The sequence below is a fragment of the Meleagris gallopavo genome, chromosome 5 (genome assembly GCF_905368555.1).
Source record: "Meleagris gallopavo chromosome 5, MGAL_WU_HG_1.1, whole genome shotgun sequence".
NCBI lineage: Eukaryota > Metazoa > Chordata > Aves > Galliformes > Phasianidae > Meleagris > Meleagris gallopavo.
In genome coordinates this window covers 24,080,879-24,102,566 of record NC_139408.1, presented here as the reverse complement: position 1 = coordinate 24,102,566, position 21,688 = coordinate 24,080,879, and the positions used below count along the sequence as shown (strand labels likewise).

The following is a 21,688-nucleotide window of genomic DNA, read 5'->3' as shown; positions in this document are numbered from 1 at the left end:
GAACTGTTATTTAAAGTACATTTACTCAGTCCAGCAATCACATTTCTTTCATAAAAGAAGTTTGAAATTCCATGCAGACAGTATGTATGAAGGAACCTCTTGTAACAGCCTCAGTGATTCACCACATGAGAAAAACATGCACACATCCCCCAGCAGCAAGGCACCATTACAGACATATCAACAGAAGGAGACAAATTAGTGTCAGTACCTACCTAAGAGTGCCATTTTCTCCTTTGTCTAGGCTGGTGAAGCGACTATACAAGCGAGTGATTTGACTGTGGGAGACTGAAGAAAGAAAAAAAAAAAATGAGCACATCAGTGATTCCCTGCAGGAGCACACCGCACTGCACCAAACTACACTGCCAGGATATCTGAATCACAGTTCCAGTGTTTCTTTTATTGCTGGAAATTTTCCCAACAGCCTTCACCAGTCTTCTCCATGTCATTCAAGACAATGTAGACCTTTCTTGTAGCATCTTTACTTCTTTTCTTTGTCTCTACTCCAGTTGGTTTCTTTCCTCCCATCTTCAGATGGGAAATGTATTGTTCCTCTGCCTCTAGAAAATGACTAGGCTTGGCACCTGATCACTTTTTGTTCTTTACAGGATTGTCTGAATCTAAACAGTTTATTCATTTTGTGGTTCATCTAAGCATGTTGCAGGCTTCTAGAACAGTGAGTTCAAAACTGAAAAGTCAACTTCTAAACAAGTTCAAGAGTGAGCTGGAACACAAAGCAAGTGGAAAGAAGAAAATTACTTCAGACTAAATCTGACATTTCAAGGGTACCAGACATTCAGCACCTTAGAGAGGTCCATTGTCAGAAGAACATCTATCTAGAATATTAATTCCTATAAAACTGAAAGAATGTTTGACAGAATAGGTTGGCTTTTCAGAGCCCACTCACACCAAGTTAGTCAATACACGAAATAAGACTGAATTGAGCTGTAATGTTTGCTCAGTAAAGGTGTGATTACATCCAATGTTGAACTAGCACATACTGCAATGTTTGGATTGAATTGTTTTAAAAGCCTTCACCAGCCCACATACAAAATTTATTTGGGAACAGGTTGCACAGCACTTGTCTGATCTGTAACAACTGAGGTAAAATTATTTTTATCAGGTCTGTTCTTTTCCAGCCTATTTGTTTAGGTTCAACTGCTCCCTCTTCTAGGATGACCTGCCAACAACTGTTCTTTTTCATGTCTCCTAAGCAACCTTCATTCTTCGCACTGGGTTGGGCAACTTGCTCAGTTCCACATAAGGCAACTTCTCTCCCATTAAACAGGGCAGCTTGCTCAAGTTCAAGTTAAGCAACACACACAACAAGTAGATACTACTATTTTCAAGACTTCTAACATCTGCACTTTCTTCTTTCAGATACTTTACATGCAATCGTAACAATAGATTATGAAGTGAGTACCCTGTACGCCTTTGGTGAAAAACTTTCAATTCCTCCATCTCTCATTTTCAAGACAGTGTACCCAACTCCATTTTTGGGACACCTCCACAACAGAATATGATGAGTTGGCACATACTGACAGGAGACAAAGTGTTTGTTGATATCATACTGGACAAACAGCATATCATAGCAACATGACAAAGGAACATGATTCAGATCCAGCACTGCACTCTTCCCTAATTTCTTATTTGACTCTCATCCCTCATAAAAGCTGCAGCATTGGGCACTCTTCAAAGCTTCCTCAGGCAAAAGAATTCCCTGCTGACCAAAAGAAAACCAGAGCAAGGTTTGCAACTTACAACCGCTTCTTATAAACAAAAACTAAGACTTAAAGCTTCCTGAAATATGACTATCTATAATACTCATTAAGGCCCTTCTAGAAGTTTAAATCAAGTCAAGACAGTAGCTGTATCTTCTATTTTAATTTTACTATAATAATTATAACATTTTTATTAATTAGATATGCTGAAACATGACCAAAACACTAGCACAAGATTATATAAATATACGATATTTATCTATTTCCAGATATATCTCAAAAATGTGATATATTCAGAGGAAAAAAATAATCAAATCTGGAAAAGCATTGCAGATTCAAGGTTTATTATTTTTAAAGCATCTTTAACAATGACACTACCTTTATTCTATGATATATGAAAGTGTATTTCCTAAGCATATAAATAACTGCAAGAAAATCCATCACCTCTTACCACTGAAATAATTCTCCTAAATTCTCATATAAATGCTAGTTTATTATTAATCCTTAGGTGAACAGCTTCAAAGCATGGGAACAAAGTATGAACCAAAGGCTTTGAACACTGTTACATTCCAATGGCTTTCCAAAGAGCTTGCAAGAATGCTGACAAGCAACATCTTGGACATCCTATCTGTTTCTTTTAATAGTGATTACTGAAATAGCAAAGTACTTTTCTCTCAGATCGGAGATTATCTGCCAGCAAGCAGAAGTCTTAATGGACACATTAGTCCCCAGTTCCTGCAAGCAGTGCCTTTGCAGATGTTTCTAAACTTACTGTGCTTATGTTATCCATCAGGACATAAAGAAGTACGTAGTACAGAACTTCCCTCTGAATTTAAAATTTCATTCGAGAGATTTTAAGTGTCATTGTATGGCTTGTGAAAGATCGTGCTTCGAGTTCCCACAAAGATATATTTTTAGTCTGTCCAACTAAGAAGCATTAACACGTAGCTTATTACTAATATTAGTAGTATCAGCTATTCAGTTTTGTGCTATATAAAATTGAATCACAAGGATTGCTGAATTCATTCCAATAAGTTAAATGTTAGGTTTGCTCTTTTGTACTTACTTTGGATGAACTAGAACAGGCATTTTTCTCAAAGAAGTCAAAACAGAATCATTCAGAGAACTTACCGCATCAGTCCATCAGTGGCACGTAATACTGCCAAATTGTTTATTTCAAGAAGTCCCTTTCTCAAACTCTTTAACAAGTGAAGTATCATTAGCATCAAGTTTCTAGCAAGTGATCAGATAGCCTATTCAGGAAGAATACTAAAGTAGTATTACTGCAAACTTTGTTCCGGGTAACTTCAGAGTCCTGTATTTCTCCTATCTTGTACCTCGCGTAAGTACAGGTTCACCTGCGTGAAGCATGGAATAGTTCTACAGCTTGGTGGAATTTTCCATCTATCTACAGCAGAAGAAAAGGCAGAGGAAAATACATTCCTAGACTCCATTTTTTTCAAACTGAAGGAGGGAAAGAAAAAAAAAGAAAAAAAAGAATTTGATAAAGTTCAAGAGGCACTTTGAGAGCTCACAAGCAAGCATGAGTCAGAGAATATCAGTAATACTTAATTAACTAAACTGCATTTTACAACAGATAAAACTGAGTAATAAAAACAGAGAAATTAAGTAAATTCAAGCAATAGATCTTAAACTTTCTGATCACAAACATTAACATGGGTGCTTAAGTAAAGCATTTAGAGGGTAACTAGAGCTTGATGGGTTTACTGCTCAGAAGGTCATGCCTATACAGCCATCTCAATTTAATTAGCCATTCAAGAAATAAAACTGTAAGAATTAAACTGAATCAATAATAAATCAAGTAAACTTTTCCTTTTCTCAAACTTCCTGGAAGAGCATTCCAGATTTACAGTTTGTTTTTTTAAGAGCATATTAAACAGTAAGGCCACCTCCACACTATGGATTTTTGTGGTTAAAAAAAGAATATGAATGCAGACTTTTACATTCCCACTTGTTTATCATAACCCTCCTGTACAAAGTTCACTTGACATAGGGAAAGAATCACGGAAAGTATGTTAACTCACTTAGCTGTCCACTACATTGGTCAATACTAAGACAACATTTCAGTAGAAAAGAAAGCAAAGTATTTTTACAGAGCAAGGAAAAACCAGCAAGCATAAACAGAGCAAAAACACTCTAAGAGACACTGATTTTCCAAAGAAAAACAGGAATAAAAAACAAAGAGCAGAGCAATAGCATGATACCGTGGCCTCTCTGCTGATTAGATGGAAAGCAGCACTGAATTCACCATCATCCCTCACCCTGAGGGTGGGGAGGCAGTGCGGAAGCAATGGGTGCCCCATGGCTGGAAGGCCCAGAGGCAGTGGGGACAGCCCTACACACGGCACAGGATTAAGGGATAGTTACAGCAACACTCTCCTAATTGTTGGCTAACACAGGAATTTATTTTTCGTTACTGTCGCTCAACACAAGACTTCCACAAGTTACACTAGCTCTCCTACACCTTCAATAGCCTCAGCTGTAGCGACACGACAACTAATGCTTGGGGGAAAAAAAAAGTACTACACAACGAGAGAGCAAAGGCCCCCGGCCGCAGTGAAGCAGGCGGCGTTCCCGCAGCTCTCAGCGGCCTCTGCAGGCACTTCCCAGCCCGCCCAGCCGGCAGCACCGCGGCCTTCCCGTCCCCATCCTACGAGGCGTGCGAGGAGCCCGGCACCGCCGGCCCAGACACATCCCAGTGGAGGACAACCACCGCCCACCGCTCCACACTCACAGCCCGTCTCCTTCTTGATCTCCTCGATCTCCTCATCTCGGAGCAGCGTAGACGCCCGGGAACCCATAGCTACAACCAAACGGCAGCAACGAGACGTCAGCTCCCCTCAGCCCGAACCCGACGCAGCGCTCAGCGGCGCTGAGGAGTCAGGCGGCGGCACGCCTCTTATGGCGCCGCTCCCGGCCCGGCCCCGCCGCCCGCCCCTCGCCGCCTGGCGGCCGCGCGCACGCGCGCTCCGCACCCGCCGACAGGTCGACGTCAGCGAGGTGAGCCGAGGCGGCCTACCGCTCCCAGCGTGCTGTGCGCGGGGCAGCGCCCGCTGCCGTCTCCGTGTGGTGAGCTCCCCACGGGATTGGGCGTGGGCCGTGGAAGTCCCGCCCCCGCACGCTATAAGTGGGTCTCGGCGCCGCTGCTGCCTCGCTTTGTATCGGTGTGAGTTGAGGCTGCTATGGCTATTAGCTTTCAGCGCCTGGAGGCCGCCCTGGACAAGAGCGTCAAGCTCACCTTAACGTGTGGCGTGTTTCAGGGCGTGCTGCAACACGTCAGTGCCGGCCGCGACCTTCTGCTGCACTCAGGTCGGGGTTGATTGCAGTCTCTGCGTCCCCTCGGCCGAGTGTGGACGGTGTGGGGGCCGTCGGGTGCCTCGGGCTTACAGCAGCCTGCTTGGCGGCGGGTGCTGCCTCACGGGCTGACGGCTTCTGTTTGTTTCTTTTGTTTTCTTGTGAGTAAGCCAGCTCAGAGCGAGCGTGGCCCCGCAGGGCTGTGGCCTACAGGCTGCTAAGTCTGCGCCTGGCTGGAGTGGGTGTGTGGTTCCCCAGTGCTAAAGCAGGCACCAGAATGAATAAATTGCAGCCCTAAAGTTAACAGTTACTCCATTTGTCTGTGTTTTCTAATTTGAGATTACATGAGTGCAGCAGATCAAAATTTCAACTGTTGAGTGTATGGAACCGTTGTACAGAAATACTGCTTTGTACAATGGTGGAACTGTTACATATAATCCTTAATCTAGTGTTTACTGGATTTTTTGAGTTACTAGAACTACATGCTTCTCTCATCTTGCTTTGTTCTACAAGTGATAAGCTTTTACCCATGCATCTCCATTTTTTTTTTCTACTCCCTTATTGCAGTGAAGAACTTGGAAACTGGCAGGAGCTCCCCAGGAGTAAAGGTGTTTTACAGCCAAGAAATAGTCAATGGTGAGGCCTTAATGAGTGCTGAGGCATGGGGTCACGTGCACTTAGTTCAGTCCAATTTTGGTCACTGCTGAATTCCTCAGTTGTACAACTTTCTAATAAAACCAGTGGGAATTAATGCTGTATAAATCACACAACTTTTGTTCCACTGTTGTTTGCTGGTGAAATAATAATTCCCCACTCTGTGGAGATCTTGTGACTGTCCTGCATTAAAGCTTATGAGTGAAATAATAAACAGCTCAGTAGAACCACTGATGAAAATAACAGCTTGAAGTTAATCAGTTCAGATGCATGCATTCCCTGTTTATTTCCTGAAGGTGGAAGGAGTAATTACACATTCATTGGGTTATGTTCTTGTGTTTTGTGCAAGGTTGGGAAGTAAAATTACTAAATGTTCTAGTTAATTTGGCTTTGCTTTTTACTTGCACAGGTGAAGGTAGTCTCCACTAAATGATCTGCTTATGCAAGCACTTCTATGATTCACTAATGATAAAAATATGGAATTGCTCATATAAATTGTTTCCAGTATGTAAGGGTCCTGTGCACTTCTGTTGTCATCTGCTATAAAACCTTGCTTTGGAAACAATGAGGAGGAAGTAGCTAGAAAGCAACTACTGAACTTTTCAAGTGCTTAACTGTGTCCATTTGTCTTTTTCCTGTGTACCTGTATACCTAACTATATGTAAGGTAATTAGTTGTATTTCTATATTGACTTTGGTTTTGGTGGGATGCAAGCCATTAGTTAGCTTTGTTTAAATACTTAAGTTCTGAAATACACCTTTTTACAGACCACTTGTGTAAATTCCTACACCAGAATGAGTTTAAAATTATTTTATCCGTTTCGAGGTTTTTTCTCATATAGCCATGTCCTATTCTGGTTTGTATATTTCTCCTTTTTTTGAGAAATAACTGTCAAAAGGTTGCTAGTCAGCACCAGAATATAAATTGTTTACTTCTATTGCAGTGGAATTGCTGGATGAACCAGATTCACAGAAGAGAATAGCAGTGCTGTCTGAGTATGTTGAAGTATTTCCTTTCTTTCATGATAGAAGATGGGGTGGGAATGTACTTGGGTAGGGAGGCCAACACTTGCATTCAATTGGTGTTAAACTGGTGTTAATTGGCATTATGGTAAAAATGGTTTTAATTGGCATTAAACTGGTGTTTAAACCCAACTGTGCCAAGTTTGTATTTCACCTCAAAAGAGGTGAGCAAGGGGATGAGTAGCAGATTTCCACTGTTTAAAAGACTTTTTCAGGCTGTAGCATATTTCTTTTTTTCTTCCCATTGATGTTCGTAGGTATAACTATCTTGATTTGTTTGTGCTTTCAAGGTGAGTTTGCCATGAACATTTCTTCTGTGTTTGTTGAATAGTTCCAGGGCAGTTGTACATAGGAGTTAAGTTTATACAGTTGCTCTGAAACTAACATAGGAGCAGCTTTAGGTAGCTGGTAAAATTATGCTTTAAGCTCCTGCAGTCTGTGGTTCTTAGATGGCTGCTTTTGAGTCTTTTGGAATGACCTGAATAGTTTTTTCCTTTTAAGACAAGAATGAAGTGATACCTAACAAACAGCCTTAAAATATAGCCAACTCATGAACTTCTAATCAGCAATAGTGTTCTTGCTTCCTTTTGCCTTGTCTCTTTTTTGCTTTGAACAGATATACAGATATACATGTGCACATATGCTCACTTATGTAGCAGATTTATTTCTGAATTAATCCTTCACTATACCACTTTAGATGAAAGATTCTTCAGATACACCTAAATGTGAATCAGAGTTTTGTTTTATGTTGAGACAGGGCTGTATGAGATGGTGATCTATAATCATAGTGGCATATTTTTATGTCAATACAAAGAAATGTTTACTAGTAAGCCATATTTTGCTCTGAAGTACTCTTTTTTGTCTTGGAATGTCCTGTTGTAGCAATGAAGTATCTTATATGTGATGTATTTCAAGTAGATGACTGCCAACTCTTTGGACTTGACTTGCTACTATTTGTGTTATCGAATAACCTTCTTCTAAGTATAGCAAAGTTTCAGTGGATATAACTGTTTTACCTATTTATGAACTCGTAAAACTAGCCTTCATTTATAATATCTGATCAATGATTTAATTATTATGGATTCAGTGTCAAGATTCCCAGATGTTGGGGTCTTGAGCTTATGCCAGGCAATTCTTTCCTTGCAATTCTTTTTTCCCTTGAAACCTTCATAGCTGAGCTTTGCAGTGAGCATCTGTTTGGTTAGTGTTTTCACTTTTTACTTTCAGACATATATCCCAAATTTCATGTAAAATAAAGGTCCTGGGGACAGAATAAGCTCACGTTTGAATAGCTTCAAATTCTCCTTTTAGAATTGCGCACACATGATTAGGAAGTTGCTTCATGTGTAGCTGTTTGTTGTTGGATGCAGGTGGATAGCATTGCATGAAGAATTTTTCCTTGTTAAAATATCCAATCCTGTAATCACATATCCAGTGTGTAATGTTTTACTTTTGTGCTACGTATGTATGGCTGCTTTGCTCCTGCAGGTGCACTTCAGCTGTAGAAGAGAACAAAGGAGCAGACGTGGGAACAGCACAGGGTGGCCTGGGGAATTCTCCATGTGTTTCCCTAGAGAGGCAGCTCAGAGCCTTGAATAACATGAACTCCCTCCCAGGTAATGTCAATGTTAGTTGTAATGACAGAAAGACCGGTGTGATGGGAAGATGTTACAAAGGAAGGGAAAAGATTGTTCACCTGTCTCTGAGGATCTGGCTTAGCAGAGGAAACTCCCTAGGGGAGGGATCTCCAGAAAAAGCCTTCCATGGTGGCAGTCAGCTGCTAGATAAGGTTTGAGAGAGATGCAGCCAGGCTCCACCCTTTCTCATTGCACAGCTGAATTGTCTTCATCTGTGCTCCTGAGGCTGACCTGGTCTTTTCTCCAGGTGCTCAATCAGTGGTTCAGGCTGTGACTCAACAGTTTCCATACACAGTCAAGTAGTATAGTTGCTTTGTGTTAGCCAGTATCTTCCCTAGAAGCTGCAGTTTCTTGACTTGCCTGTTATCTGGACAGGCTGTGCTCTGCAAGAACAATGGTCATGGACAGATAGGCACGGAGCTTATCTGCAGACATTCTTTTTGCCTTCAGATATGTACATGACATCAAAAAGAAACTCCTGCTTTCAAGAATGTTTATCCTGTGGTTCACATCAACAGTAAAAGTGGCAGAGTAGTATAATTGATCTTTTGGATAAGTCAAAGTGCTTCAGTTGGTAAACATTTCTCTTTGGTGATTATTTAATCTTATACTTGCCCCTGAATTGTATGTGGCATGACAAGTAAATGAAAGCTCATTAAGGCTAATGCTCTTTGTTATTGTGCTGGCTGTTATGCTTGAAAGATATTTGCATTGAATTGGCTGAGTGATTCCTGCTCTATGTACAACCACAGGTATGGATCTAAGAAGTAATAGGCTCACTGTTCTTACAGAGCCTTGACAAGCACTCATTACTTATGTAGGCTGAAGGAAGGTTACTTGCAATGGCCTTGGAAGTGGGGGGAGAAAATGGGCAAGGTTGACACGCTTTTAAAATTTTGCCTTATCTTTGAAATTGAACAATATCTCAGTTAAGAACATTGTCTTTGTGCTGTCGTGGGTGTGTGAATGGGGAAGGGAAAATCTTTGAAAGCCTTTCTTTTGCTGTTTTAGATATTGTTAGGCAGGTGTTCAAAAATGCTAAAATCTGTCCTAGATTCTGTTAGCGCTCTTGGTCATTTACCTGTTGGTGTTTTGTGGTATCATTGTCTGTTCTGTCATTGTTACATGTTTTCACCTTCCCTGTAATGCCTGTTAGGGCTGTTCTAACAGGTACAATTTCATTAATTGAAATCTTTTTCCTTTATGTATCACAAAGACAAAAGAAAACAAAAACACACTGCAACTTTTGAGTATCATTTTTTCCATGGGAAAGTGAGAATTTTGATTCATGCTGAAGAATGTGCACATCTGAAGTGAGCAGTTCAGTAATCTGAAGCTGTGGATTCCCCATACCTTGAGGTTTTCGAGGCCAAGTTGGATGGGGCTTTTAGCAACACAGTCTAGTGGAAGGTGACTGCCTCCTGCAGGGGGATTGGAACTGGATGAGTTTTAGAATCCTTCCCAAACCAAAGTTTTGCGATCTCCAATTCTTATTCTATGATCTGTTTGTGTGTTCAGGAAGTAGAGAAATAAGAGCTGAATTGCTGAACTAGAGTGATATTATAATTGAAATATATACCATCTCTAAGAGTTTATTCAAGCAGAGAAAACATCTTTTTTTTTTTTTTTTAAATTTCATTTTAGGGAAGGAGGAAGAAGAGAAAGTAGAGTATACAGTTGTTAATTGTTTCCAGGAGAAATTTGGCCCAGCAGTGAGTATTAATTGAAGCTTTTATGCAGTGTATATGACTTCAAAGCCTCTTCTGTTCTAATTGTCAGTACAGCATTGCTCCATGAGGTCTTATACTGGAAATCATTTTTGCGGGCTGTAGTGAATTTTGAGTTCTAAATAGTAACTGGCTTCTTGAAGTCAAGTAGAAATGGTGTTGTTGGTGGTATTAAGGTATATTTAAGTTGTGCATATGTGAATGGAAAGAGTTTGCAGCAAATATCATTGATTGTTGATTGTGGTTTTCAGAATCTGTATCAGCTGTGAACTGAGGTGAGGGGTCAGTATTGCTAGTAAGTGAGCAATTACTTAAAAAGGCAGTACCAGGATTTGTTAGTGTTTGGAGAGGAAATTGGCTGTGCTTTTTTTTTTTTATGGACATTTGGAACTTCAGAAATGCCTGGACCTGGGCTTTTTTTCTTTAAATTGTGTATAGCATCAGTGAATTTGGTAAGAAGGTTTGCTTCAGAACTAATGATAGACTTACTAAACCTAATAGTGCTTTTAGGTCTGAATTAGATCAGCAATGCTGTATGTCTTCGATGCCATTTTGTCTTGCAACTAAATCAGCTGAGATCTGGGTACTGCTTATGATATGTATAGTGCACATGTGGATAAAACAATCCCTTTACCACAGGGGAAGATTTCCCTGACTGCAGAGGAATCTAATTTTAGCTTGAAAAGAAGCTGGCTTTTTTCCTGCTCCTTTTATATTGCATTTGCAGTATGGGTTAGCTTATCTTAATTATTTGGGAACTTCTGGTATCTGTGAGAGTAGCAGTTTGATTTCTTATACCTTAGAAGATGAGTTTGTCCAAAAAGAATACCTCCTTTGTGATCATGAGGAAGTTCCTGAAACCTACTTAAGAAAATTTCTGAAGAGGAGATCAGGAGAGTCTGTATTCTTTAGTTAATCCATGACCTCTGTTAAATCTGTCATTGTTTCTACTTCTGTAATGCCATGTCTCTAACTGGGCTGATACTGCCTGTTTCTCTTGGATCACTGTATACTTGAGTTTTGTTGTTTGTGATTTATATTTGTCTACTTATTTTGTCTCTCTGTCTATTAGTCTCTAACACTATTCATTTAGCCCTATTTGTCATTAGGTGCTGCACCTGAAGCAACAGGATGTTATCAGTGTTGTTGGAGAAGGTGTTAATTTGTGTCGTAATGGGAAACTCTCATGGCTTCAGGTAAAAAACAGATGTTTTCCAACAAGTGCCCCTACATAGCAGCAAAACTGGGAAAAATTTTGAGATTAGCCTGTGTTTAAGACTTACATAACTGTTTTGGTAAATGGATCTGATTTTCTTCTAGACAGATTAAGTGTTTTATGGAAGACCTGTTGCAGAAACAATTATGTCACTGTAAGGCAATCTAATAAGTAATCTATATTTAATATAAAGTAGTTTTTATATATTGTATAAATTATAAGGTTTATTAAATATAAACTGTATAGCATATGTGTAACATTTGTCTGCAAAAACAATATAATTTACTTGGCTTGCCATCTCTATTTACTTGAATAGAGGTAGAGATATTACAGTAGTACAACTGTTGTCTATTAAATAGCTACAAGGCCTACCTAATCACAATGCCAATATAACTGAATTAGATGGAAGGATTAAAATCTTTCTGAAGATAAAATATCTTGGTTGATGGCTGTGTTATAAAAATTTGAAAAAAAGAGATGGAAAGGAGTATTGTTCAAAAGTACCTTGGTTTATTTTTAAATAGACTTAGGACTGAGCAAAGCAAAAACTTGTGTGGGAGTTTCGTACTTCAGACTTGCAGAAGTGTCCACCTGCTGTGGCATGGTGAAGTGATGAATTTATATCAGCTGTTGTTAAGACACGAGTTTGAGAATAGACTGTAAAATTTAGACTTTTTCTATCTGGAATGGTGTGGTGGAAAATGTCCTTTGTTTTTTTTTTGGTAGCAGTTTTTGAAAGGAAAAGGGATAGTTGTAGGAATTTATTTGGAGTACTTCAGCTAGAGTTTACTTTTGATATGTCTCAAAATGCTGGCTTAAAATGTCTATAGTAGACTACTGGATCGTTCTTTCTAGCTTCTGTGTCTCTGCATGTCTGAAAAAAAGATTTTCTCATAGGTTAGCATTAAAGAAGCTGAGCCTGCTTCCCTTAGCATAAATCTGTATGTGACATTGTCTTGTATGTAACAGTGCACTTTCTCCTACCTTCAAATCTGGTTCCTCACCCATCTCTGCACCTCTATTTGTTGTAGATGGCAACAAAAAGTCATATTTTTCTATTTGATATTTTCCTTCTGGGACCTCAAGCTTTCAGAAATGGATTACAAACTGTGCTAGAAGATAAAAACATTTTGAAGGTAAGGGTGGAGGGGAGTGTAAGAACATTTAAGGTAGTAGGGGTGGTGTATATATATGTGTCCTGTTCACCAGAAAAGTTGTGGTTGTGCACATACTTGTCTGACAGCTCTTTTTTACTCCAGGTCATGCATGACTGCCGTTGGATCTCAGATTGCCTCTTTCACCAGTACAATGTACTTCTTGACAATGTCTTTGACACGCAGGTACCCTTTAGATATTGTGGTTGGGAGCAGACAAGATGTGCGGTCTGTTTCAGCTCTCACTGTAAGGAGCAAAATGAATAAAACCAGACTGGAAAAAAGCAAACATCATTCTGTGCAGTTACTGCTGTTGGCTGTTGATTGCTTTGCTTTGGGTTAACAGATAGTGGTCATAACATATGAATACCTTCCATCACAGGTTGCTGATGTTCTGCAATTCTCAGTGGCAACGGGTGGCTTCTTTCCACACTGCACTTGCACATTACAGGAGTGTCTGATGCAGCACTTGAAGATACCTTCCAAATGGAAAACCCTCATGAAGCATGAGCAGCAAATGGCTTTGGTGGGTGATTTAGTGAGGCACTTTCTGAAAACTGACTTGTAAACTGTGCTTTGCCCTTTTACAGATTTTTATTGTAGTTTTTAAGAGTATACTACTGTTTAGTGGTTGGATTGCTGTAGTTAAGGACATTTTTTAACAGTCATTTGGGAGACAGATGCAAGCTTCAGCTGCAGTATTTCTAGTATTGCTAGTATTTCCCAATAGTTTATTTGAAACTGAGGTATTGAAGAAACGCAGAACTTGTGCAATGGAGATTATGTGTAAGTTGTAAGAATAGTCAAGTGTATTATGATATCCAGAACAATTCTGAAACCTAGTCCAACAACAAATTGATTAAAATGAATCTAGAGTCAAGTAAGGAAAAGGAAACTTGATGCTGGTGCTACTAGTATGGAAGAATTAGAGTAGTGGTTCAGTGGCATTTGCCATATCTTTAGAATTCTACTAGTTTCAGGCAGACAGGTGAGAGAGAACCTAGTGTTAACTACTGGAAAAGATGTATGTTTTTCCCTGTTGCTGTGTTTTAAGCAATTCCACCTCCAAAACCTCTGATATCTGTAGGGTTGTACACAGGTGGCCTTAGAAGCTGCAAGCATTCAGTATCACTGAAGTAGATAGCAGGATCTGGAGATTCAACAGCAGAGGAATGTGATGAAAAGCTTTGTAATAATTCTTACTTCTTAAATAAATTCTTGTTTGTTTGCTAAATAAATTCTTGTTGGGATACACAGGAGAATCCTGATATGTGGTTCTTGAGACCCTTTCCAGCTTCTCTGTTTCAAGTACTTGCTCTGAAGGCTATGTACCTTCTGCTTCTCCGCTCGTCTCTAATGGATAACTTCATGGCAGACCTCACAGCTGTGGTACATGCTTACTTAAATACTTCACAGAATGGATCTGAAGATCACCTTGGGAGCCTAAAGGTAGGAATGTCCTAGCTTGTTTCTTATTTCGGTGAAATAATCCAAGGCTCATTTGGATAAACTCTGGAAGACCCAATTAAAGTCTTTTCATTTTTGACAGATGTATGCCCTGCTTTATGCCACATCTTGCTTTTGGTGCTCAGTAGTGAAAGTGATGGTGTCTACATCTATCTGGCTGCATTTCAAGTCAGTCTGTTAGCATAAATCCACCTTAAGTTTGTGCTGCAGATAGTGAGCTACAGCCCTTCAGGCACAGGCATATATGTGTTCTGTTCATTCTGGTCTGACACAGAACTTCTGGGCTCAGTGGATGGTGGGTGGGTGTAGACATGAAAAGAGACAGGCAGTTGTGAAGTGGTGTTATCTGGAGTTGACAGAGTTGCTTTATTTTGGTAGGAGACATTATCCCCCAAAACTTGTTCTATTTTTCTCCAGTCATGTCATCATTACTTCTGAGTTATTTTGAATATACTTGTTCTTGAAAAATGTTGTCTTTTGTTGCCCAATGATTTTTATTTCTTCCTGATTTCTGCTCTTCTGAGTTATCTAAAAATAAAATCAGGTAACATTTCTCATTGTTAGTTATGTAGATTGAGTACTGTTGTCTCATAAATACACTTCCAGGTATGTTCGAGTGGCTTTTGTGTGGTGGTGGACTCCTCTGTAATTCCTCAGTCATCTTTAAAAGGGGAGAAGTGTGAGCTTTTTTTGCTAAGGAACTTCACTTTCTTTGCTAATGGAAAGATCAGTTCTGTGCAGACAAAATAGACAGTTGTATTTGTGGGTCTTTTTCAGTGTCTTTAGTGAAGAAATCATAGCGGGGATTGCAGTGACTGTGAAAGATATTGCTGCTGTTGAAATAAAGAAAAAGATAAATGGTCAGACATCCGTTCTGTCATGATGAATAAGGAACTAATTTGGGTTAGATCATGTCACTACCTCATTTTTTGCAGTTGGAAATATTTTGAAATATTTATTAGGAAAACTGGATGCAGATCTGTCTTAAAAAATGAAATTATTTTCCCGGTGTAACAAAGCATTCAGTCCTGGACTTGAATCCTTTGGGTACTATATTAGGGCTCTGAACAGTAAATCCAATTATTAAGGATGTAGTAGGGGATAAATTTACCTGACCACAAGAGGTTACAGTTGGTTCACAGGTAGATAGATCTTAAAACATGTTTGTTTGCTTTTTTTTTTTTAGTTTTCAATAACTTGTTTGTTTAATGGGGAGAGGGGGGAGCTTGATATCTGGATTTCCAGTGGAAAATGCATGCAAAAGTAGAAGGGATACACGGGGAAAAAAGCAATCTTTAAAAAGTGCAGAGGATAAAATAGTACTTAGCCCTGGGTTGTTTGGAGAATTTTTAAATGGTGTCTGAAACCAATTCTTTTGTAAATCCATTTACTCCATAAGATTAGCCAAGGCATTAATTTGAACCTGAGCACTTCAAATGACATTTTGAAGACCTATTTAATATCACATTTAAGAAGACTCTTGTAGAATGGACAGTAAAAGTAGCCATTTTCACCATTACTTCACTGTTAATCATTTTGTTTCTGTATCTTACAAGATAATCACACAAATTAAACTCTTGTATTAAGAAAAACTGTTTAATATGTATTCATATCAATTGATATATATTTAAACCCCAAGCAAATCTCCTGGGTTTTTAGTTAAATGTATTCTTTTTTTTTTTGTCCTGGCCTTATGATTTTAGTATTTAGTATTTTATGACTGGTATTCTGTATCATCACATCATGTAGTGCACTGGGAGTCTCAGAAGAGAAGAAATGTACTGCAGCTCCCAGAGAACTTTGCTATTCTGTTTCTGTTTTCCGGTTGGTGGGAAAGATTGGAAGTCATGGGACTGACTCTTTGCTCCCTGGTGGATCAGAGTAAGAACCTCACTTTTTCAGAAGCTTATTTGATTTGGCATCAATCCCAGTAACTTGTGTGTCTGCTATTATAATTAGCACATTTTCCTTCTCAGAATGTTGCCACTATTTGTTTTTTTCTTTCTTTCCTTCTTTGTTCCCTGTCGGTGGGCCTGCTGTTCCCCTCTCACAGACACAGATCTAGAAAGAAATGAGTCAAACATTGAACTTCGGCCTGGATTAGCATTGTAGTATCCTGCTGATTTTCCCTGGGTCACTGGCAGAATTCAGAAATTCATCATGCCAACCACTGTTGTGTATTACAACAGTATCAGGATATACTTAGTGAAAAAAGATGCTTTGGCTTTCCAGTCTGAGGTTGCCTGTAAATTGAATAACAATCAATGTTGAACAATAAGTACTGAGTCAGTTAGCAACTTGTCTAACTGGGGGATTCTGATTCTGGGAGCAGGCTGAACATGTCCTCTGTTGCTCCTAATCTTGGAAATAGTAGGAAGAAGTGAGTGTGCCTCCTCATGGAGGAAAGCCAACCCTGCACAGTTGCCTTCGTGAGTTACTTCATCTAGTAAGAGTTGAGGAAAGACAAGTGAGTCAGGCTGATGAATGTAATTATCTTTGGCATTCTTTGGGCCTCTGCATGCCAGATCTCTACAGTCAGTTTTTCAGGGAAATCTCTTCAGTGAGAAGTTGTTCCTGTGTATCCAAATAGGCTCCAGTAGTGGCAGAATGTCGGAAGCACTTCCTGGGTAAATGCAGGATTCTCAGGAGTGCTTGTTTTCAGACTTATGCATAACTGCAGGTACCAGTGCCTGTTTTTGCCTTGTCTGTTGAAAATTCATGACTGCTAGTGAGTGAGCTTGTTTTGTTGCAGCTTATTTCAGCAGAAGCTGGTGCTTTTCCTTATTGTAAAGTTTTTGTGAAGAATTTGATGAGAACAAAGTCCTAGATTATCAGAGGCTGTGGGTAAGATGGTACAAATAAAAATGGATCAGTTATATTTTATAGCTTTTGCAGCAATAAACCTGAATGAGCAGAATGAGTAGCAGTTATGTATTTTGTGCAAGTGGTACGTAAATTAATCTTCGACACAGATTGTAATTTCCATGAACATTTGCAGCTGTCACCAGTGATAGTGCTGTTTTCAACTGAGGTTTCATCCATATTTTCTTCCCCTTGTTTTCTTTTTTAGATGTTTTTCTGGAAATGGCAAAGAACTAGAATATTTCTGGGCAGCCTTTCTGGCAAGACTTCCATCTTCCTTCTGGATGGTCAAGTGCAGTCTTCTGTCACTTGATAGCTGTTTCAGCAGTAACAGAAGATGCACTGAGTAGCTGGCCTGTGAACTGGTATACCAGGTTGAGGGAGATGTACTGTAAAGGTGGCATGATGCAAATCCATGGACAAGAGCTTCTTTCGGGAAAGAGAAAAGATGGGTGTCAAGCATTCTGCCAGCAGTTGTTAGCAACAGGAAAGCATTTCCATTGACTACAGCAGCCAGAAAATGCGATCATGCAGCACTCTAGTTGATATAGTACTTGGAGAAGAGAGTGGCTGTGGGGCAAATGAAAAGGAAAGGCATCTCATTGATCTTCAGTTTTCTGTATCCCTGTATGTTGATGCTTTCTGTGGTTTTGTGCAGGGAGCATTTGAATCTTCTGAGTAGTGGACGTTTCCTTCTAAGCACCTAACATTCTACCCTCGAAACAGCAGTGAAAAAGTAAATTCTGAACTCTAGTAGTTCACTATCAAAATCCTCAGCTGCATGCTTCTACATCTTTCTCAAAGCAATGATCTGCCATTACCAAATAGGAATTCAGCCTGGACTTCCCAACCTGAAGATTTATGCTGTTTCTCATATTTTCAGTGTGACTTTCTGCCAGGAGTAATTGTTCTCCTTGTGGATACAGACATGAAGTTATGTGGGCTTCTATGCGTCTGCAGCTCTGTCTCTAGAAAAGAGCTAGAAAAGAAGCAGTGTTAAATTTCTTTTCCTCATAGATGTGTATTGTGTGTGGTTAGGTGCTTTGAAATACTGCTGTGTTCTGATGTGTAGGACTTGAATTCAAAGAAAGAAAGAAATACTGCCTGGGAACCAAGCAAATACACTTGCAGAAGTGCAGTGTTTTGAGTGGTGACAGTTTACAAGGAGAGCTTTGGAACTGTAGAGTTTTTGCTCACCACCATTATCCCTGTGCAGCAGAAATGATTTCCCTGTGCACTTCAGGTAAGGCTGCAGTAGATAAGATGCAGTGCAGTATGTGGTACCAGATAGCATGTTCATGGCATGTGATGGCAGAAAGTCTGTTCTCCTTGTAAACAAAATTGCATGCTTGAACAACAAGTCTTCCTAATTGTCATGTGAGTGAGGGCTGCACATGTTGATCTTGTAAAGGGAATTTTCATGCAGCTTGGCCTTAAGTAATGAGGATGTAGGTTACCTCTCACTGTAGTGTAGATACTGGGGCATTCAGGAAGCTGGATGTAAATTTGAATGGGTAAACAGAGTGAGTGGGGTTTTCAGGTAAGTGCTCTATTTTTTTTTCTATAATCCTCTCTGTATTATTTGACCTTCCTCTGGATCTCTGCAAACTTCTAGATGCAGGTTTTGAGAGACATACCTACCCTTTACAAAAGCTATGATAATGCTTTCCTGGTGAACCCAACCTTTGTATTTGTTCTTTCTGCTCTTAGTGTTTCTGCCAGTGAGCTCATGGGCATCTGATTTAGTAACATGTAGCTTCCTGTATCTTCCTATAGGCCTTCTTTAAATATTTACTGTCTTCCCGTCTGTGAGTCTCTGGGCAGGTTTTAAGCAAGTTGCTACAGTTGCTTGTTCAGCTATTTCATCTTCACTTCAGGAATCTTAGGTGATCTACACCTTGCTGTTTGTGTTAAAGCTTTTGTGCAAATATTTATACCATGATCTGAAACATTGTAGGTACATAAATGATTTTGGTGTTGGAATTGCTACACATTGTGAATTTCCTAGGCAGCTGTTCCACTGACTTACGAACTACTGACTACTATTCTACATGAGGCTTGTTTGTTTGTTTAGGATAGAAACACTATGATTTGGAGAAAAGCCAGGAGAGGTGCTTTTGCAGTGACTCCTGCAAGGAAACCTGAATGGACTGTAAGTCTTTTGAGGCTTTATAAGTTAGTCTTACAGAAGATCTCTGGAGCAATCTTAATCCCGTATGCAAAATACCACTTAAATTCTGAAGATCTGCATAATAAGGACATAAACAGTAAAGTAGGTCTAATATTTTTTCCTTTAGGCTGCGTTTGAGAGAGAGGCTGAAGTCCTTCCCTCCTTTTCCCCCCCCAGTATAGTGTTTGTATAAGCAGATAGTTAATTCATGCTGTAGATGTAATAAGAAATGATTGCTCTGTTTCATTGCCAAATCAGAAGAAGCCCTTATCTGGTACCAACAAAAGTAGAGCATGTGTATGCATATGCATTGTTTCTATTTCTTTTCTATTTCTTTTCTTTTTTCCTTATCAGCCTACTTGCATGGAGCTGCCAAAAGAGCTGCGTGAGCTGGCAGACATCCAGAAGTTGCGAAGAGAGAAAGCAGTGAAAGAGTACAGAATAAGTGAGGATGGTCTTTTGATCAGACCAGTCATAGAATTAAATGAGAGAAATCCACAGAAAGAAGAAACCCACTGAGATGACAGGGACTATCTTCTCCCTGATGAAGCTGAGTGTCAAGCCATATCCTTCAACTGTCAGGATCTACTTTATGAAGTGAAAGGAAGAAAGTCAAAAACAAGTGTCAAGTCTGTAGGAGATCCTCAGACCAATCTCAGGTTGGCTGTAAAAATCTTTGGTGCAGGTAACTTGATAAGCTTATGTTATGTATTTGAAGACTTTCAAAGAATAAGATGGAGCTATTCCCTATGCAGAAGCACCAACCAAAAATTTCTTCTTTATAAGGACAGGTGAGCAGATTGTTAAAGGGAAATGTTAATGGTCTCTCTAATCCTAATTTCTGATTTAAAATCGATTTCGAGATCTTTTTTTCCCATGAGCTATTTTGGCTATTGACTTTTTCTTTCAATCTATTTTATCATACCGTTGTGTTAAATTGTGTTGGTGTTTTTGTTTTCAACTGTTGCAGGTACGTAAAACTCTCACTCAAACCAAATATGTGAATGGGGGAGCTTGTAAGATGCCTGTTCATTGTGATTAGAAAGGGTTTGCTTGGGAAAGTTCTTAAAAAAAAAAAAAAAAATTCTGGCCAGCTCATATGGGCTTGGTTTATAGACAGATAAGTCTCTTGGCACAGCTGTATAAGACTTGCATAGGAGAGTGCAACAGATCACACCCTACTGAACAGCATTGCTGGCAAAAACAGCAGAGGTGTACAGATGATAAAAAAAAAAAAGGCTCTTTTCTGCCAAGACAGAATTACTGTATCCTAACTGGCAAATGCAGCATTCTGCTTACGAAGTCGCAGCCCACCTCTGTAAGCACTACTGAGTGTTACTCATATTGATAAGACAGTAACAGTAATGTGTGTATACAGAAAAGCATCTGTTCTAAAAGTAAGGGAAAGCAGTTAAATTAGTGTAAACCATGTCTAGCGTTTTCCCCAAGAAAAATAAGATAGGCAAAACTTGTTTATTTCCAGTGTACTTGCATTGTCTGTTATTCATTAAAATACTAGACCAGAAGTATTTAAATAAAGGTTATTTGAAATTCTAGATATACTTCTGGAAGTGTTAGAAGTTGGAAGGTTTGATTTTTGGCAGTGCACTTTTCTGTATTTTTTTTAAAATCTTGAACAGTATTCTGTATTTGAAGTGTACAGTTCTTTTATCTTGCTTCACTTTAGAGAAATAAAACAGGTTTGAAATGTTTCTTACAGCTTTTTATGTGGATGTTGAGACTTGTTTGATTTAGTCTACTAGGAGATGCTGGATTGGGCCCCTTCTCAGCACTCTTCATCTGGAACAAGACTTTCTAAGCAGCAGTGCATTCCCAGAAGTCAGTGAGTTGTGACATGAAATATGCAGGGTCTTCAGAACCAGCACAGAAGTGCTTGTAATGTATTTCCAGAACTGAAATCACCTGGGCCCATCTGGTCCCATTACAGAAAAATGGGGGAAGTTGGAGGGTATTGGATATTGGGGGTTGGGAATAGTTGGATGTGAAGGTGTCTGGGATGTAGAAGGGTGATTGTAGAGTGCCCTTATGCAGGATATGGACAAAACTGAGATGTACACCTGGGCTTCTCCAGGAGAAACAAAGTTCTGGTTGGAATAATACTATTAAAGAATAAGGATTTTCAGATAGGAGCTGGACAGAGTGACATCTGTGCTACTGTGTTGCTTTACCAAAATCTTCACAGTAAACAGGACTGCAGCTCTCCCTTGTCTTTTGCAAATGATGTGAAGAAATAGATTGCTACCAACTTGTCAGTCTTGATGCATTAGACTGAGAACAATCTTTTTAAAAGGAGAAGCAGGACTTCACAAAATACTTTTAGATTGGTAAATTTGTTATGCTGCTCCATGCTAGCACTTGATGTGGTTCATTTTTCTAAGCTTGGTAGTAATGTGGTGCACTTCTCCTCCTTAATGTAACTGCTAGGTGTAGTTTGGGATGTGTGCAGGTAAGGACAACTGTAGGCAGCTTGTTTGGGAGGTGAAACAGTCTTGCTTTTTGTTTCTCAGCTGTTGTGCTGTCACATGCTTTCTGATGTTGTCAGAGAATGTAGAGAAGAGGTACAAATTGCTGTCTCCAAGCAGGGAGTGAGCTGAAGCACTGCAGCTGATGAACGCACTGCCCAGTGGTACTAGTCAATGGTTTCTGGGAGGCAGCCGTGCCGACAGCTGCACTCCTTACGGTGCAGCGTGCCTTCACCGTCACGTTCAGGCCGGCGTTGTCTCAA

At 39.6% G+C, this 21,688-nt stretch overlaps 2 protein-coding genes across 7 annotated transcripts in view; one reads left to right on the top strand and one right to left on the bottom strand.

The window, feature by feature from the left end:
• The window catches only part of CHP1 (calcineurin like EF-hand protein 1), a 33,440-nt gene extending 28,772 nt beyond the window's left edge, over nucleotides 1–4,668 (bottom strand). Inside the window, exons 1-2 of the mRNA XM_003206450.4 lie at nucleotides 4,474–4,668; nucleotides 213–285 (exon numbers count right to left, since the gene is read on the bottom strand). Coding sequence (XP_003206498.2) covers nucleotides 213–285; nucleotides 4,474–4,540 — 140 coding nt within the window. The 5' untranslated portion in view covers nucleotides 4,541–4,668. The remainder of the gene's footprint in view (nucleotides 1–212; nucleotides 286–4,473) is intronic.
• An 84-nt stretch (nucleotides 4,669–4,752) lies between these two features.
• EXD1 (exonuclease 3'-5' domain containing 1) lies at nucleotides 4,753–20,654 on the top strand. 6 transcript variants are annotated; one of them, XM_010711323.4, is made up of 12 exons: nucleotides 4,753–5,048; nucleotides 5,601–5,669; nucleotides 6,631–6,682; nucleotides 8,198–8,325; nucleotides 9,991–10,058; nucleotides 11,183–11,269; nucleotides 12,321–12,425; nucleotides 12,549–12,629; nucleotides 12,826–12,969; nucleotides 13,701–13,892; nucleotides 18,847–18,924; nucleotides 19,297–20,654. In XM_010711323.4, exons 1-12 carry the CDS (start codon nucleotides 4,922–4,924, stop codon nucleotides 19,459–19,461), a joined length of 1,296 nt encoding a protein of 431 aa, XP_010709625.2. In that variant the 5' UTR covers nucleotides 4,753–4,921; the 3' UTR covers nucleotides 19,462–20,654. The 6 variants fall into 6 exon arrangements, with proteins under 6 accessions (XP_010709625.2, XP_010709627.2, XP_085080902.1 ...); XM_010711325.4 differs by lacking the exon at nucleotides 12,549–12,629; XM_085224776.1 differs by having other exon boundaries at nucleotides 12,321–12,629.
• The last annotated feature ends 1,034 nt before the right edge of the window (nucleotides 20,655–21,688 follow it).